General features: G+C 32.0%; 1 protein-coding gene across 1 annotated transcript in view; it reads left to right on the top strand.

Moving 5' to 3' along the window:
• The window catches only part of SEC23A (SEC23 homolog A, COPII coat complex component), an 88,888-nt gene extending 74,157 nt beyond the window's left edge, over positions 1 to 14,731 (top strand). The window contains exons 18-20 of the mRNA XM_051978066.1: positions 1,563 to 1,718; positions 8,947 to 9,012; positions 14,560 to 14,731. Coding sequence (XP_051834026.1) covers positions 1,563 to 1,718; positions 8,947 to 9,012; positions 14,560 to 14,649 — 312 coding nt within the window. The 3' untranslated portion in view covers positions 14,650 to 14,731. The remainder of the gene's footprint in view (positions 1 to 1,562; positions 1,719 to 8,946; positions 9,013 to 14,559) is intronic.
• The last annotated feature ends 4,761 nt before the right edge of the window (positions 14,732 to 19,492 follow it).

Here is a 19,492-nt window from a genome sequence, read left to right as displayed (position 1 = left end):
GAATCAGTTTGCCTTTTTAAAAGGATAGTATTCACATTTAATTTTCAAACTATAGTGCTTTTACCATTGCAAGAAAGCAGACATATGGCTAATTTTTACTGCTCTGGGAATTCTAATTATGAAAGGTGAATATTCCTATAGAACATTGCTTTTTCAGATATTTCCAGTAGTATAGCACTCCCTAATTCTACTTGATACTAAAGGTCTTGCTTAAGACATACATTTAGAGCATAGTATACCAATCAGGATTTGTTAACTTTTCATTGTTACTTAATAATAGCTTCTAATTGTACTCTGATAAGTAAAAATTTTTGTAATACTGATTGAGCCAAGAAGGGCTTTTGCCATTTTAGTTTCAGCTTTTTCTTCTTAAGGCAGCTTGGCAGTAGGCTTAAAGAAGTCATTAAATATGTTGTTGATATTATTTTGTACTTTTTAAAAAAATGTCTAAATGTATTGAGTAAACTTGGATTGAGGGAGATTTATCTACAAAAATAAAATATCTGATAATAATTCTTTAAACTATCTTTATCTTTAAACTATCAAGCTGTATTTAACTCTGGTTCATTTATTAGGTTTGCAGGGTATTTTGAATGCTTGTAAGGAAGCAATATTACAATGATTTCTTGAAGTAATACAGCTAATTAAGACAGTTCCATTTCTGTCTTTTTGTGTTAAATAATTTTTGCTTCAACAGATTCTGCCCTAGACAGCTTTTTCTAAGTCATCATGTGCCTGTAGAGATCTTTATGTATGATTTAGTGGTCTTAATTTCCATTTGAATTTGCTATCAGTGCTATAGATGATCCCAACCTGATTTGGCCTTTTGAACACCATTTAAAATCCTGGTTATAGTCAGGGATTTGAAGAGTTAGCTCCTTGCCAAAGTGATAGTGAAAATGACAGCCTTCAAGAGGAGTATAAGCCACTTGAGCATTTCTTTTATTGTTTTTCTTAAATTTACATAGTCTATAAAATGATAATTATGAGAAAGTTTTTTAATAATACATTAACTTGAAGTACCTGGGAAATCTGTCATAAAAGATTCTGCAAAAATCATTGGATTTGTATCACATATCATTTTAATCAAAGGAGTATTTTTGAAAAGTCTATTCTGATTAATTGCTTATTTTGTATATTTTTTTAAGAGAAGAAACTTAAGAACTTTCTATTTTCATTTATTCCATGCACCTTTATTTAATGTCATGGACATTTCTGATAGTCTGGTGAGGCCTAGGGACCATTTCTTAGAATATTTTTGAATGTATAAAATAAAATGCATAGAAATATAAAGGAAATCAATTATATTGAAATGGAATTGTCAGAATACTGAAAAAAACAAAAATAAAAATACAAGTTTACAGACCCAGGTTAAGAACCCCTGTTGGAACTGGACCTTAAAAATTTTTATACTAGTTAAATGGTTTCATAAACAGTAGTTAAATTTTTCCTGTTATCTTTTCTAAGGTTGTTTCCCATGAATATTATCATCTTTAGAATACTTGATACACCAGAAAGGAAAATTGAAATTCTTGTTTTTTGGGTTTTTTTTTTAAATTTAGACCATAGCACAGTGGCGTAAATCAGGCTACCAGGACATGCCAGAATATGAAAATTTTCGCCATCTCTTGCAAGCCCCAGTAGATGATGCTCAAGAAATTCTGCATTCCAGATTTCCAATGCCACGGTACATCGATACAGAACATGGAGGCAGCCAGGTAAATAGTTTTCATTTATAAACATACCTCTTTGTAGGATAGATTCTTTTTTATTTATAGATGTATGTATATACATACATACATACATATATATATATATATGCATTTGTTTCATTGAACCTTTTTAACCACATCATGATAGGATAAACACTTTTTGAACATTCCAAATTCCAAATTATATAATTATTATAGAATGATTAACATGATTTTTTGAAAGTATACCGTTGTGATATGTGATTTATTTTATTTTTTAATAGCTTTTTATTTACAAAACATATGCATGGGTAATTTTTTCAACATTGACTCTTGCAAAACCTTCTGTTTCAAATTTTCCTCTCCTTCCCCCCCTCCCCATTTGGTTTCCTCATTACCTACTCTAATTCCTTTAATCTCTTTTTCATCTCTGTTGCCAAAGCTAGCATTTCTAATACAATATTGAATAGTATTGATGATAGTGGGCAACCTTGTTTCACCCCTGATCTTACTGGAAATGGTTCTAGTTTATCACCATTACATATGATGCTTACTGATGGTTTTAAATAGATGCTTCAATTTTTAAGGAAAGATCTGTTTATTCCTATACACTCTAGTGTTTTTAATAGTAATGAGTATTAGGTTTTTATCAAATGTTTTTTCTGCATCTTTTAGATAATTATATGATTTTTGTTAATTTGGTTATTGATATAGTCAATTATGCTACTAGTTTTCCTAATAATGAACCAGCCCTGCATTTCTGGTATAAATCCTACTTGGTCATGGTGTATTATTTGGGGGATGATTTTCGGTAATCTCTTTGCTAATATTTTATTTTAAGATTTTTGCATCAATATTCATTAGGGAGATTGGTCTATAATTTTCTTTTTGTTTTCATCCTACTTGGTTTAGGTGCCAGTACCACGTCTGTGTCAAAAAAGGAATTTGATAGGAGTCCTTCATTCCCTATTTTTTCAAATAGTTTATATAATATTGGAGTTAATTGTTCCTTAAGTGTTTGGTACAATTCACATGTAAATGCATCTGGTCCTGGGGATTTTTTCTTAGAGAATTGCTTAATATCTTGCTATATTTCTTTTTTCTAAAATGGGAATATTTAAGCAATTTGCTTCCTCCTCTGTTAATCTGGATAATATATATTTTTGAGGAGATTCTTCCATTTCACTTAGGTTATCAGATTAGAATAAAGTTGGGCAAAGTAACTCCTAATTATTGCTCTGATTTCCTCTTCATTGATGAAAAATTCTCTCTTTTCATTTTTAAGACTACTAATTTGATTTTCCGCTTTTTCTAATCAAATTCACTAAAAGTTTATCAATTTTGTTGGTTTTTTCATAAATCCAGCTCTTAGTTTTATTTATTAATTCAATAGTTTTTTTAGTTTCAATTTTATTAATCTCTCCTTTAAGTTTTAGAATTTCAAGTTTGGTATTTGATTGGGGTTTTCGATTTGTTCCTTTTCTAGCTTTTTAGTTGCAAGCCCAACTTGCTTTTTCTAGCTTTTTTAGTTGCATTGATCTTCTCTTTATTTTATGCAAGTAAGCATCTAGAGATATAAAGTTTCCCTTTATTACCGCTTTGTCTGCATTCATTATTTTATATTATTATATTATATTATTTTATATTATTATATTATTTATATATTATTATATTATTTTATATTATTATATTATATTATATTATTATATTATATTTATATTATGTTTCATTATTGTCATTCTCTTGGATGAAATTATTGTGTCTATGATTTGCTGTTTCATAGGATGAGATTATGCAGTTTCTAATTACTTTTTGATCTATTTCCCCCTGGCTTTTTGTTGAATGTAATTTTTATTGCATTGTGATGTGAAAAAAAAATGCATTTACTATTTCTTCCTTTCTGCATTTGATTTTGAGGTCTTTATGTCCCTAATATGTGGTCAGTTTTTGTATAGATTTCATGAACTGCCAAGAAGAAAGTGTACTCTTTTCTGTCCCCATTCAATTTTGTCCAAAAATCTATCATACCTAACTTTTTAGTATGCTATTTATCTCTTTAACTTCTTAATTATTAATTTTTGTAGTTTGATTTATCTAGTTTTGTGTTATGGGCCAGAACTCTGAATTTGAAACAAGGATTCTTACAAGGTGCTAAGTGGAATTGACAAGGCAGTGGTTTATCTAATTTAGCTTTAGTTCAGTACATGTACTTAATATTTAATATAGTTCTACAAGATTCACACCTATGATGATGTAATTAAAATAGAGCATATAAAATGGGACTGAGAGACATATTCATTCCATCATCCCACCTTTGTGGTGGCTGGAGGCTGAAGCATAAGCCCTCAGACTCAGAGATTTCACTTCATCTCACACCACCATGGTGGCTGGCCTCCTGTACTTCCCCCACTGAGAGCAAGACCGATCTGAAAAGCTAAGGAGACAATAAAGGCTTTGGATTTTAACACCTGGTTATTCTCGTGATTACTCTGATGAAACAACGGCTGCTTCCAAGACCTCCAGAAAACCAACCAGAACACTACAGTTCTGATAGAGCAAGGTTGAGATCTCCCATTATTATAATTTAGCTTTCTATTTCTTCTTACAGTTCTCTTAACTTCTCCTTTAGGAATTTCCATGCTATACCTCTTGGTGCATATGTATTTAGTATTGATATTGCTTCATTATCTATGGTACCCTTTAGCAAGATATTGTTTCCTTATCTCTTTTAATTAGATCAATTTTTGCTTTTACTTGATCTGAGATCAGGATGGGCTACCCCTGCTTTTTTTACTTCACCTAAAGCATAATAAATTCTGCTCCAGCCTTTTACTTTTACTCTGTATGTATCATTCTGCTTTAAATGTATTTTTTATAAACAACATATTGTAAGATTTTGGCTTTTAATCCATTTTCCTATCTGCTTTCGCTCTATGGGAAAGTTCATCCCATTCACATTTAATAGTTAGAACTACTAATTCTGTATTTCCTGCCATCTTATTATCTCCAAATTATACTTTTCTCTTCCCTTTCCCTCCTCTCCAATATTTAAGTGATGAACAACACTTGCCTGAAGCAGCCCTCCCCCTTTAGAGTCCCTCCCTCTTTCTTATACCTTTCCCCTCCAATTTCTGTTTTCACGTCTGTTTAGCCTATCCTTTCCTTTTTTGTCTTTCCCCTCCCCCTTTTCAATAAGTTGAGAGAAGTTTCTCTGTAAACCAGATATGTCTAATATTTTTGCTTTGGGCCAAATCTGATGAGAGTAGGATTCATATAACATTCATCCTCCTCCCTTCTTTCCCTCAGATACAATAGGTTTCCTTTGCCTCTTTGTGAGATGTAATTTCCCTCATTTTATTTCCACTTTTCCCTTTTTCTGGTACAATCCCCTTTCCACCTCTGGTTTCTTTTTTATATTATAACTGTAAAATTGTATACAAAATAGTGCCTGGGCTCCTTTTTTCATCATGGTTTTCAGGGAGGCCAGTAATCCTTAGATTGTCTCCTAAATCTTTTCCCAAGTAGATATTTTACATTTTTTTTCTTTTTTTTCATTTTTTTGGTTCTGCTTAACTGATTCTTGATGTCTCATTGAGTCATTCATTTCCATTTGTTCAGTTCTGATTTTTAGTGAATTATTTTCTTCATTTACTTTTTTTTTAAACTATTTGCATTTGTCTAATTGAGTTTTTAAATGAATTGTTTTGTTTATGGGGTTTTTTTCCATTTCACAAATCCTGTTTTTTAAGGAGTTATTTTTCCTTTTCCATATCACAAATTCTGTTTTTCAGGGAGTTGTTTTCTTTTTCTATTTTGTTATATCTCTTTTTAATGAGTTTTATGCCCTTTCCAAATCCTCTTTTTTTTTTTTTAATAACTTTTTATTGATAGAACCCATGCCAGGGTAATTTTTTACAGCATTATCCCTTGCATTCACTTCTGTTCCGATTTTTCCCCTTCCTCCCTCCATCTCCTCCCCCAGACGGCAAGCAGTCCTTTACATGTTGAATAGGTTACAGTATATCCTAGATATAATATATGTGTGCAGAACTGAACAGTTTTCTTGTTGCACAGGGAGAATTGGATTCAGAAGGTATAAATAACCCTGGAAGAAAAACAAAAATGCAAGCAGTTTATATTCATTTCCCAGTGTTCTTTCTTTGGGTGTAGCTGCTTCTGTCCATCTTTGATCAATTAAAGCTCTCTTTATCGAAGAGAACTACTTCCATCAGAATACATCCTCAAACAGTATCATTGTTGAGGTATGTAATGATCTCCTGGTTCTGCTCATTTCACTTAGCATCAGTTAATGTAAGTCTCGCCAGTCCTCTCTGTATTCATCCTGCTGGTCATTCTTTACAGAACAATAATATTCCATAACATTCATATACCACAATTTACAAAACCATTCTCCAATTGATGGGCATCTTTTCATTTTCCAGCTTCTAGCCACTACAAACAGGGCTGCCACAAACATTTTGGCACATACAGGTCCCTTTCCCTTCTTTAGTATCTCTTTGGGGTATAAGCCCAGTAGAAACACTGCTGGATCAAAGGGTATGCACAGTTTGGTAACTTTTTGAGCATAGTTCCAAATTGCTCTCCAGAATGGCTGGATGTGTTCACAATTCCACCAACAATGTATCAGTGTCCCTGTTTTTCCACATCCCCTCCAACATTCCACATTATCTTTCCCTGTCATTCTAGCCAATCTGACAGGTGTGTAGTGGTATCTCAGAATTGTCTTAATTTGCATTTCTCTGATTAATAATGATTTGGAACATATTTTCATATATAGTTTCAATTTCTTCATCTGAGAATTGTCTGTTCATATCCTTTGACCATTTATCAATTGGAGAATCTTTCCAAACCCTCTTGCAAAGTTTTCATTTTCCCATTTTTCTTTTAGCTCTCTTTTAATTTAATTTAATCCTTTTTCATTTCTTCTAGGAGAGCCTTATGTGATAAGAACCAGATTATACCACCTTTTGGGGCTTCATCTGGAGACAATCTGCTTTTAGTTTCCTCAAAGTTTAAAATGTGTTCTTTTCTTTCACCATAAAAACTATCTATGGTCAGAGTTTTCTTTGCCTTTTTACTCATTTTAGGGCTTTTAGGGTAGGGGAGATTTTTCCAAGCTTCCTCTACAAGTGGCCCAGCTGTGCTGAGATAGTGCTGATTCTCTCCAGGTGCTTGGTGGGCATGACCAGGTCCCATGAGACTGTGGCATTTTGGGATTCACTATTTACCGTGTTTGTGTTAAGATGTTTTCTAACTTCTCTGCTGATCTATTGGCTTGCAGCCAGAGCAGAGAAGCCAACAATAGTGTAGATTCCCACTCGTAGAGTCTCTGCAGCACAGAATCTTCACTGCCCTGCAGAGAGTGGATCGGCTTGTGGAGAACGCACTGACCTTGGGTCTGCACAGCTTGTGCTGGTGTCCTTGTGCTCTGCCTGCCTGTGTGTCTGGTCACCTCCTTCCGTGCCTGACTGAAGCAGACCTTTTCTGGCAATCTTTAAATTTATCTTCTGCTGGTAATTTTCTGCACTCCCAATATTCATCGATTCAGCCAGTCCAAAAGTAATTCGGAGGCTGAATTTGCTAATAAGTTGAGGATCCTGAAGATCAGAAAGAAATGTGTGTTCTTTGCTATCTTGGCTCTGTTTCCTGTGACATGTGATTTAAGTACATGTCAATTAAAAATTTATTTTCTTTTCATCTTCCTATTTTCATTGGGAGTGGAAAGGAAAAAGAAAACCCTTCTAACAAAAGAATAGTCAAGCAAATGTTCAAAATACCAGATGTTCAAAAATGTTTGAATACAAACTGCATCTGGAATACAATGATTGTCTTTTTTGAAGGGGTTCATCATTCATCCTGTAAAAAAAATAAAAGATTCTTTATGGCATTTAACAAAGTTCTGAAATCTTCCAATGTTTTCTTTACAGTGGTGGTGATATTCTTGTCACTTCTTTCTTCAATTCATACTTGCTTTCTCAGGTTTCTTTGAAAAATTTCTTATATAGTAGCAATACTCCCTTATGTTCTTTTAACTTAGTTGTTCAGTCATTTTCCAGTTCATAGGCAGCCACTTTATTTCCCATTCTTTGCTTGTACAAAAAAAAAAAAATCTGTAAATATCAGGCAGCTAGTTGGTACATTTGATAATGTTGAATTTGGTAATAGAAAGACCTGAGTTCATATCCTAATTTGGATATCTAATAGCTGTGTGACTACGGTCAAATCTTAATTTTTCTCAATCTAAATTTTTTAATCTGTTTTGATAAGAGTGTTATGTGAATCAAATTAGATAATTTATATAAAGTGCTTTACAAACCTTAAATAACTATATAAAATTATAAGACTCTGTGTGTGTATGTGCATATAAATGCACATGAGTGCATGTCCTTATTTGTCCATTTAATTGTGTTCACTCATCCAGTCACTTTTTGGAAATAGTAGTTTCCAAATACTATTGGAGTTTCTTGGTATGCTCCAATAGTGGAGTTGTTTACCATTTCTTTCTGCAGCTCATTTTACAGGTGAGAATTGAGGCAGATAGAACTTAGATGACTCACCCAGGGTTACAGCTAGTAAGTATCTAAGGCAGGATTTGAACTCATAAGTATGGATCTTCCTGAGTCCAAACCAAATTCTCTATTTACTGCACCTCCTAGCTGCTGTTTGTCTATTAAAGTACAAAATCAAGTTTCATTTTTCAAGTTGAATGTCAAATTTTGTGATCATTGTAGCATGTTAGTTCTTTTAAAGGAAAGGCAAATTCAAGACAGTTCAGTCTTGTTAACTATATTGGTTATTTTAATCCAATCACATGACCATTATTGATCCCTTTTTGAGATTTCTTTTCTGGTGAGAGCTCCCTTCCAAACAGGTAAGAGATAATCAGGTATTAGGTGATAATTTTAAAATGACATTATCAAGGATGACATCATGCTCTTAACAATTTTAAGTTTTTAATAATATTTTAGACTAGTAATAATTAATTGGACAATATATTTTTTGATATAAGAAATATTCTTTGTCACTCTACTATATTTGAATTTTGGGGAAGGAAATATTTGGGGAATGGAAAATGATTATAAATATTAAAGTGATCTAGATATTATCTTATTTTTGGTCATCATTAAATCAACTAAAAATAATATCTCAAAAACTTGTAAGAAAAAATATCTTAGGCACTGTAAACCTAATAATTTTTTGTTTGATGACTTTTTTTTCCATCTTTGTTTGAAAGGCACGGTTCCTGCTTTCAAAAGTCAATCCTTCACAGACGCATAACAATATGTATGCCTGGGGACAGGTAAGAATAAATAGCATATTTAAAAAAAAAAAATCTTGTATGATGGGGCAGTGGATCTAGAGCACCAGCCCTGAAGTCAGGAGGACTGGAGTTCAAATCTGGTCACAGATACTTAACACTTCCTAGCTGTGTGACCCTGGGCAAGTCACTTAACCCCAATTGCCTCAAAAAAAAAAAAAAGTTTAAAAAATCTTGTATGTACATTATTTTTTATTTTTAAATCATTTTTAGTTTTAAAAAATTTTGAGCCTATATTCTCTCTGCCTCTCATATCTCCCTCAAGAAATGTGTTATTGGTTATATATGTGAAGTCATGCAAAACATATTGCCATAGTAGCCATGTTGCAAAGAAAGAAAATAAAAACAAGAAACATAAAGGGGGAAAAAGTATGCTTCAGTCTACATTCAGAGCTCATCAGTTTTTTCTCTAGAGGTGCAGAACACTTTTCATCATAGATCCTTTGGAATTTTCTTGGATCATTGTATTTATCAAAGTAGCTAATCTTTCACATTTGATCATCCTTACATTATTGCTGTTAATGAGTACAAGCTTCTCCTCATTCTGTTCATTTCACTGTGTGTCAGTTCAGTTCATATAGATCTTCCCAGATTTTTCTGAAAGTATCTTAATCATTATTTCTTAGAGCATAGTAGTGTCCCATCACAGTCATATACCATAACTTGTTTAGCTGTTTCCCTACTGACAGTTATCCCCTCAATTTCTAATTCTTTGCCACCAAAAAGAGTTGCTATAAATAAATAGACAAGTCTATTGCCTCCTTCTTTTAAAAAATTTGTTTTGGATACAGATTTAGGCACAGTATTGTTGGATTAAATAATTATGCACAGTTTTATAGCCCTTTGGTTATAATTCCAAGTTGTTTTCTAGATTGATTAAAGCAGTTCACAACTATACCCATAATTTGTTATACTATATATACTAAATACTAAATAGCATATCTTGAAAATGATTTTTTGGATATTTTTACAATTTCTTTTTTATGTTGAGTGTATTCTTTCTTCTCCCCTTCTTTCCTCATGTCTCTTCTTTTGAAATATGTGAATTTGAATGGAAGAAATACATTAGAAGAAATATGAAAAAAATAGAAAATAGGATTTGTTTTTAGTATCTATAAAAATTCAAGAAGTATGTGGGATAAATAGATGGAACTTCAGTCAGACAAGTATGGGGTAACATTCATTGGGAGAAAATGAGATATCATAAATCCAAGATAAAAAATAGCTAACTTGCTTCTAGGGCTTGAGCAAAAATAAGCGTCAAAGGTGTATAGTTATCTGGCTTGATGGAGTAGATACTCACTATGTAGGTATACAAAGGCTACACGTATTGAATACCATCACTTCTAGTAGTCTGCTGAAGTCACTCTGATCATGTCAGTGATCACTCTTCTTACTTGACTGTCATAGTTTATTTTCTAACACTTGACATTATTTTTAATATATATGTATATTTTGTTTCTCTAAGGAGAACGTCAGTCCCTATAAAGACATGTAGGAACTTTAGTCATAAATTTTTTTGCATTTGCATTCCAAGCACTTAACAATGGTTTCTTACTATTTTACTTTGAGTCTGCCATCTTGGCACTCTGCCTTGTAGTGTCTTTCCCCTTCCCCTTTTTTCATGTCATGTTGTATCTCCTCTAACTCCATTATATTTCCCAACTCCATTTTCCTCCTTCAAGATAACTTGCTCTTTTAGGGTGCTAAGTCCTTTTTAGGATTTAGCTTGCCAGCTAAGGACATATCCCAATCTCATGGGGTGCTCTCTTTGTATTGGGTAATTGTGAGTTCCATTGAGGAACTTATCTTCCATATGCTCTCCCAACTTTTTTTCTGGTGTCTATTGTATTCCTTCATTATGTGTGTAACCTATTCCTGTAAATAAATCTCCCTTTTGCAAAAAAGAAAAAAAAAAGAAAAAAAAGAATTTCTTAGAAATGTTTTTTATTGATGCACTCATCAAGCTTCAAGAGAAGCAGGGGCCAATGGGAGAGAGAAAATGGTAGAGACTAGATCTCAGTAGCTAAGTTGAATCCAGAGTATTGAAGTCTACCTATGAAAAATATAATGTTATATCAAAAAGGACAGTACACTAATAAGAATGCGTTTAGTAATAATCTTCTGTCATTATTTCATGGAGAAGATTAGCAGGTAGGTATTCATTTTTCATAAGTGCTAAATTAGAAAGAAAGGGGTTTAAATAGGTACAAAAGTAAGTTTAGCTGCTGGGGAGAACACTTTTTAGTTATTAAACATGATAATGAGTTCTTAATAGAGCATGTTATCCTGAAGGTCTTTTAAAATAAGAATAATTGATTGCCTTTGACTATTTATATGCCATTTCCTGGAACTGCAAAAGGCATTTAGATAGTCTTTAAGGTTCTCTCTGACTTATGATAGTGTGATAATTATGCTCTCAGCACTATTGTAGGCAGGAGAATGTTTCATACAGCTTTTTAAAAACTCTACATATTGAAAGTGTCACTTTTTATGATAGAGTAATCCAATTTTGGTAGTCAACTTGATGATATAATAGTGCCAAGTTAAATCATTGAATCAGATAACATAGTTAAAACATTAATTTGTTGCTAAAGGGATAAAGTAAAAATTCTGTGTCAACTTTGGAAATACATACATTTGTAATCTTATCTATAAAATCCTTATAAGTAAAATGAGAAGGATTTTAGTAACCATAAAAAAATCAAGAAGTATGTGGGATAAAGGGATGGAACTTTAGTCAGACAAGGATGGGGTAGCATTCATTGGGAGAAAATGAGATGTCATAAATCCAAGATAAAGAATAACTAACTTGGCAATTGCCATCTACATTTGTTTGAGAAGATCAGATGAAGTAATTTATGTAAAGAGTTTTACAAACCTTAAAGCATTATTTTAAATATGAACAATTATTACTCAGTAATTTTAAAATTCCAATTATTATCTACATTTGACCTTTAGAGGGTATCTATGTGACAGGTTCCTATGGTAATGTGTTATTTTGGTGATACCACATTATTGTAAAAACTACATGGCTTTACAAATAATCTTGCTGAATTATTTTTTTAAATTGACCTTTATTCATAAGCCTATTTAACTAGAAGGGAAAAATAGGTTTTTCTTTTATTTATGAAATAAAAGTCTCACATTGACGTGATATTCTTAGAATGGGATATTTAAAATAATTGGGAAAACCCATGTTTACATTTATTTCGCTCAGCCTGAAGCATGACTAAATCTGGGAGCATGGTGAGATATTTGGAGAAAGGAAGAAAAATTTATATAATAGTATAATGTATGATATAATGTATGCTGTATAATACATAATTGATATAGTATACTATGTAATGTAATGCATAATATGCATACATATATATGTATATATCATATGTATTTATAAAATGTATAATAGTAAAAGCAAGAGAAAAAGAGAAGGACTACTGTTTCTTATTTCCAATTCATTAATGACTCTCAAACTACATTTTGGAGAATATTATTTTAACTATTTGATGTGTTATTTTGTATTGAATTAGGTGACTTCTGTGTATTTGTACAGAATAAACAAGATTAATATTACCATTATAAAATATATTTTTTAAAACTTCAGCAACATGAAATTATTCAAATTCTTATTATAGTTTCAAGTCCTATGCAATGAAAGTCATAATATTGATCTTTCATTCATTTATATGGCAGCATAGCAATGTCTTAGTGTTAGACTGAAACCATAAGAGGAACAAATTTTAATTCTAGATTCTAGCCATGAACTTGCTGTTACTCCTTAATTATTACTTTGAGGGAATGATAATAGGCCAATAAGATCCTTTCCAGTTCTAAATCTATAATTCTCTATTACTTTAGAATGTCATGACAAAAAAACCATAGCTCACACCATTCAATATAGATGTTGGAGGAATGCTTAAAGAAAATAATTCTTTCTGCTCCCCTTTTATTTTCTCCCCATTTTTCTTCCATGAAGAGATATTTTTATATACTATTTTAAGAAGAAGGTAGTTTCTATTTTTGATACCTTGCAGTTGGGTTTTTCTTCTTTTTGGCCTTGCTGCATAACTATCATTTAGCTTACAATAGCACTGTCCACATTTATCAGCCTAGTAGCAAGGATGGAGATAGGGAAAGTGATTTTGTGACTTCTTGCTTTATATAGAATGGAGGCTAGTTTCCAAGATAAAATTACTCATGTCAAAAAAGTTTATGTAGACAATGGTAATTTAAATAAATTAGGTGGTATGAAATTATTTTAAAATGATTGTCCTTCATATATTAAAAGTACTTTTTTTATGAAATGTGTTGTATGTTTTTCTATTAAAATGGCTTTAAAATAGAAATTGGGAATTTAAGTAGTGTTGAAATGGATATTTTTGAAAAAAAATGTTTGAAATCAAACATAATAATGGTCCTTAATAATTTCTAAATCATTAAATGTTTTCATTCTCATAAGCTAAGTACTTTTGTGGCCTTCTTGATGTCCTTCAGTGATCCAAGTGAATAGATTATCAATCTTGCCTGCCCTTCATATGAAATTCTTGCCTGCCTCTTCCCATAAGTCCTTCACAGGGTGTTCACCCAGTATGACTTTCTCCTGATATTGTAAACACCATTGCTTACTTCTTCCTTTTGAAATATGACCAGTCCATTTTTTTTCCCTCATTCAAAAATTTCTTTGATGTCATGCTTTATTCCAAAATTACTTGTTTGTATTTTGTTGTAGCCTGCTCAGATACTCTGTATGATTTACAGTATCCCTTTGGGTGATTCTCATTTTTAGTTTTCAATGTTCAGTAACTTTCAAGCCATACTATAGATTCCATAGGCACTATTTATTAAAAAAACAATTGATTAGAAATTAGTTTCATTTCAGTAAATTTTATTTTTAAAAATCATTTAAATAAAATTTTATTGTAACAATAAGTAACAAAAACTTGATACTTAACTGTGATGATAATAGCAATTATAATATTCAAGTTGTTTATAAGAAGGAAACTAATTCGGTTAAAGTCAGCTGGCATTTTTAAAGTACTTGTGATTGGCACTCCTGGTAGTCGCAGAAGATACAAATATAAAAAAGTAAGCTTTGCCTCCAAGTAACTTACGTTATGCTGGATTTCAACAAAAATATCTGAAAAGTATTTATTGCATAGCTTTTATGGAAAAACAACATTAAAGAAAAAGAAAACTGACAAATATTTTCTTAGTGTATTGAATTCACAATTATTTCCAACAGTTGATTTTTAAAGCAAATGTGAATTTTAAATAAGTCCACAGAAAAGAACATGGTATTGGATGGGAGAGTTCCACTTTCTATTTTAAATAATTAGGTATTCTTTGAGAAAGATTTTTTGGTATATTAAGAATTAGATTTTTCCACTTCTTTAAAGACTGGAATGGGTGTAGAAAAAGCATGCTTAAAAATTTCCACTGAATATAGTGGTCTTTTCTATGCTGGGCTTTTTTAAATACGACTTTTTTTCTGGAACCATAAGTGATTACATTTTTCTTTTTTGGTAGGAGTCGGGAGCACCTATTCTCACAGATGATGTTAGTTTACAAGTTTTTATGGATCATCTAAAGAAATTGGCTGTATCAAGTGCTGCTTGAAGCTGTTGAACATATTTGAGGATGCAAAATGTGAAGTGACAGTTCAACATAATTTCTTCCTCTTTTCAGTTTATTTCTTTGAACCAACAGAAAATTTTTGGGTCCTTAGATTGGATCATTATGATTTATGAGACAGCTACTGGGGAGAAAGTTCACCGTTATATATTACATTAGAGTTTAATTAGAGCAATAAGAACAAATTTTACTTTGCTAGCCAGTGTTATAACTGGTCTAAAATCTTTGTAACTTGATTTTTTTTAAGGTTGAAAATATAATTTTGCTTTAAATTATAGAGCTACAAACTATGATATATAGGAAACAAATCCAAAGTATAACTGAGTTATTGATGACCTCATGAAAAGTATTGTGTTTCTTAAATTATTGCAAAAGATGAACAAAAATAAGATCTTGAAATTTTCTGTCAATTCATTGAACATAGATTTTCAGTGATAATCATTTTGTATCTAGTTTACTTTCTGCTAAACCAATAGGTCTACTTTTAAAATAGCCTGTTTGGGAATTATTTAATATTGTGTGTGTTGTATAATTTTTTGATAACTGTTTTTTTGCTCTTTAAAGTAAGGACAAAAATTATTAGCAAAAAATAACTTTTGCAGTAGCTACCCAGTGCATAGTACTCCTGCAGAGCATTCTTTCTTGGGATAAAACACTAAACAGACATTTGAAAAAGTAAGAGGTTAAGAAATAAGCCACTTTTAAACCTGACATAGGCAAATATAATCTTTGTTATAGCTAGATTAAGCAAATTTAGTTTTGATCCCATATAGTCCATGGTTTTCTGGTTTTCAAATATAAAATTTCATTTTTATTATAGTCTCTATTATTTTAATTGTATTATGCAAGTTTACACATATTCTTGGTTTCCACTTCATGTGATAAAATGATTGAAGCTGTGGTTTTTTTTTTGAAACAATAATATATGACATTTTACTTAATTATAATGTCTAGCTAAGCTGGGGTCTATCCCAATATATATGTTAATATTTGTCTTGCCAATTAAATTTTACTTATAGTAAATAAGTTTGAATCGCTAAATCCAGATGAATTTTGCAATGAATTTGAATTTACTGTGTCAAATAAAAGAATTGTCATATGTTTAGAAAGGCAATTTTGAGGGCTGCTCTTACGTGAACCTGGTTATATTGTTATTAAGATAGGTTTTTTTTTTTTCTATTTATATATTCTGTAAACCCTGATAAAACAATTGCTCTCTTCCAATTTGTTTTAAAGATACTGAACTCCTTTGAATTTGAAAATCAGGAAATTTCTCTCTCTTCCTCTTTCTTCATTTCCTCTTACTGGGAATCAATTAGGTTGACATTAAGTAAAAGCTAAAAGATGCCTAGTTCAGATTAAGAAACAGTGTTGTGGCATTCATCTTCATTTTAAAGCAATTAATGCTTAGTTATTTGATCCAGTTGACTACTATTACTTAGAAATTATGTATCTTTAATTTGTCTGAGACCTTTCAGTAGACTACTTTAAATACTTTTTTCCTTAATGAAGGAATGAAAAAGCATGTATTAAACACTTAAAGTCAGTCACAAATCATTTTATTAGTTTATTAAGCACCTGCTAAGGATCAGGCCCTGTGCAAAGTGCTGGGGAGTCAATTCACAATCTGCTATGCTGGGGATACAAATAGAAAAATAAGACAATCCCTGTCCTCAAAAATTTTACATTCTAACACATATAAGTTTTCAGCTACATGTCATTTTGCAAGGATCCTTATGGTTCTTAGGGCACAGTGACAAAGCAGTGGTAATGCATCATTTTAAATCTCATTTCCACTGATAATCATATGCATTTCTGATGTTGAATCATCTAGTATTGCCCAAAACTTTTTTAGCAACAAATTCTTTCCTCTATTGGTTTTCACTAGCTGTGGCATCATCTCCATGGTAATTGCTTTCTAGGATGATGACTTTTAGAGCTAGGTTGGAAGTTGATGTGTATTCTGGATAGTACTGCTATTCTTAGGGTTCTTGTACTTCCTATTGGATTGGCACTTGACTTTGGTAAGTGTTATAAAAAGTAGTTCCCTTGGATCTAGAAGTAGAATCAGTGATCTAAAGAGAGTAGGGTACTACTCTCAAGGTTTGGGGTTGGGCTCCTACACTATCTCCATTGTTATTTGAAGAGAAAAGAGGGTCAGGATAGTGGTTGCTTGATTTGTCTGGCATACACTATTTTGTTTCTCCCCTGAGGTGTCCCACTACATCAGCTCGGCTGGCTTACCTGGTGTCAGATAGCCGTTTGGCCTATGTGTGGCTATCCCCTTTTCTGTAGGAATTGCTTTCCTGAATGATGGCTGTCCAGAACTAGGCTAGAAGCAGAATTGGCACAAACTTAATCTTATCCCTTCCTTAGTGTGCCTTGAATTGATTAGTGCAATTTAAACTTTGGCTGACTGAAGTTTCTCTTGACTTCTTACTCCATTATTTATTGGAAAGGGTCCTGCTTTTCCTTTGTATTTAAAGGATAAGAATGAGAAAAATGCATATTTACCCTTGTAAATAGCTTGACTTTAAAAACACTGTTAAGTTTAGTATTTATAAAAAGCATGTGAAGGAAATTAACCAAGATGGTGTAGGAGGAAGCAAAGCAGCCCAGTTTCTCCAATGAATACACTAACAAAGATCTCAGATGAATGCCAGACTGAGTAATGATCAAAAACCCAGGAAGAAACCACAGTGGATCCTCTTTCTAGCACAATTGTAATTACAAGTTAGATCCACATGCAAGCGCCCAGTTTAGAAAGTATGGAAAAGAGGAAAGCTGGTATTTCAGAACTAGATAACCAAAAGAAGGATTACGATTTCTGAGTAAGCCCTAGAATACTGGAATTATAGCACTGGGATCATAAACTGGGCAGCAGAGATCTCAAACTCAACCTTCTATAAAGAACAGACACAGTGCTCTCAGCTTCTTGGAGAAAAGATCTAAGAATTGGATTTTGTTTTGTGGAGGCAGCAATTACTTGGATTTATCACTTGAAAAAAAAGTGTCTTAGTACTATCCTATATGAGTTAGGGGGAAGAATCTAAGACTGTTCTTGTGTTCAGAGGCTTTGTACCTCTCTCTGGTAAATAATTTCAGCCAACCTTTTTTTTTTTTTTTTCTTTAAAGTTTATGTATTTTTAATACACATTGGTTTTTTTTTTTAATTTTAATAGCTTTTTATTTACAAGTTATATTCATGGGTAATTTTATAGCATTGACAATTGCCAAACCTTTTGAAATTTGGGAAAACCTTTTTCCAATTTTCCCCCTCCTTCCCCTCACCCCCTTACTCCCTCCCCTAGATGGCAGGATGATCAATATACATGTTAAATATGTTAAATACACATTGTTTTATGAATTGTGTTGGTCGAAAAAAATCAGAGCAAAAGGAAAAAAAAAAAAACTTGTGAGAGATTAAAAAAAAAAAAAACACAGAAAAACCCTTCTGGCTTCTTAGTTCTTTTTCTGGATGTAGATGGTATTTTTTTCTCCAAAATCTATTAGAATTGCTTTAGATCACTGGACTACTGAGAAGAATCAAGCCTTTCGTAATTGATCTTGCTGTTATATTCCTGTTTTTGCTTGTTTCCCTCAGTATCAATTCATGTAAATCTTTCCAGGCCTTTCTATAATCAGCTTGTTCATCATTTTTTATACAGCAATAATATTCCATTACATTCATGTACAACTTATTCCCCAATTGATGGGTATCCACTCCTTTTCTAGTTCTTTGCCTACCACAAAAAGAGCTGCTTCAAACATTTTTGCACATGTGGGTCCTTTTCTCTCCTTTATGATTTCCTTGGGATATAGACCCAGTAATGGCACTGCTGTGTCAAAAAGTATGCAGTTTCATAGCCATTTGGGCATAGTTCCAGATTGCTCTCCAAAATGGTTGGATCATTTCACAACTCTATCAACAAACAATGCATTAGTGTCCCAGTTTTCCCACATTCCCTCCCACATTTATCATCTTTTCCAGTCATTTTAGCTAATCTGAGAGATGGTACCTCAGAGTTGTTTTAATTTGCATTTCTCTAATCAATAGTGATATAGAATGTTTTTTCATATAACTATAAATGTCTTTAATTTCATAAGCTGAAAATTGTCTGTTCATATCCTTTCACCATTTATCAATTGAGGAATGACTTGTATTCTTATAAATTTGACACGGTTCTTTATATATTTTAAAAGTGAATCCTTTATCAGAAATATTGGCTGTAAACATTTTTTCTCATCTTTGTACTTCCCTTTTAATCTTGTTTCTGTTGGTTTTGTTTGTGTAAAACTTTTTAAATTTAATATAATCAAAGTTATCCATTTTGCCTTTCATAATGTTCTCTAGTTCTTCTTTGGTTATAAATTCCTTCCTTCTTCAAAGATCTGATAGGTAAATTATCCCTTGTTCTCCTAATTTGTTTATGGTTTTATTCTTTATATCCAAATCATGTATCCATTTTGACCTTATTTTGGTATGGGGTATGAGATGTAGGTTACTGAGTTTCTGACATTATTTTTCCATTTTCCCAACAATTTATGTCAAATAGTGAGTTCTTTGCAAAAGCTGGAGTTTGGGGACTTAATCAAATACTAGGTACCTTGATTATTGCGTTGTATGTATCTAATTTATTCCAGTGATCCACCACTCTTTCTTAGTCAGTACTAAATGGTTTTGATGACTACTGCTTTTATATAATATAGTTTTAGGTTTGGTAATGCAGAGCCATTATCCTTTGTATTTTTTTTTTCATTAATTCCCTTAATATTCTTTACCTTTTGTTTTTCAGACGAATTTTGTTATTATTTTTTCTCATTCTAC

This window comes from Antechinus flavipes, chromosome 2 (assembly GCF_016432865.1).
Source record: "Antechinus flavipes isolate AdamAnt ecotype Samford, QLD, Australia chromosome 2, AdamAnt_v2, whole genome shotgun sequence".
Lineage (NCBI taxonomy): Eukaryota > Metazoa > Chordata > Mammalia > Dasyuromorphia > Dasyuridae > Antechinus > Antechinus flavipes.
The sequence above is the reverse complement of the archived record's forward strand: the minus strand, read 5'-3'. Positions and strand labels throughout refer to the sequence as shown.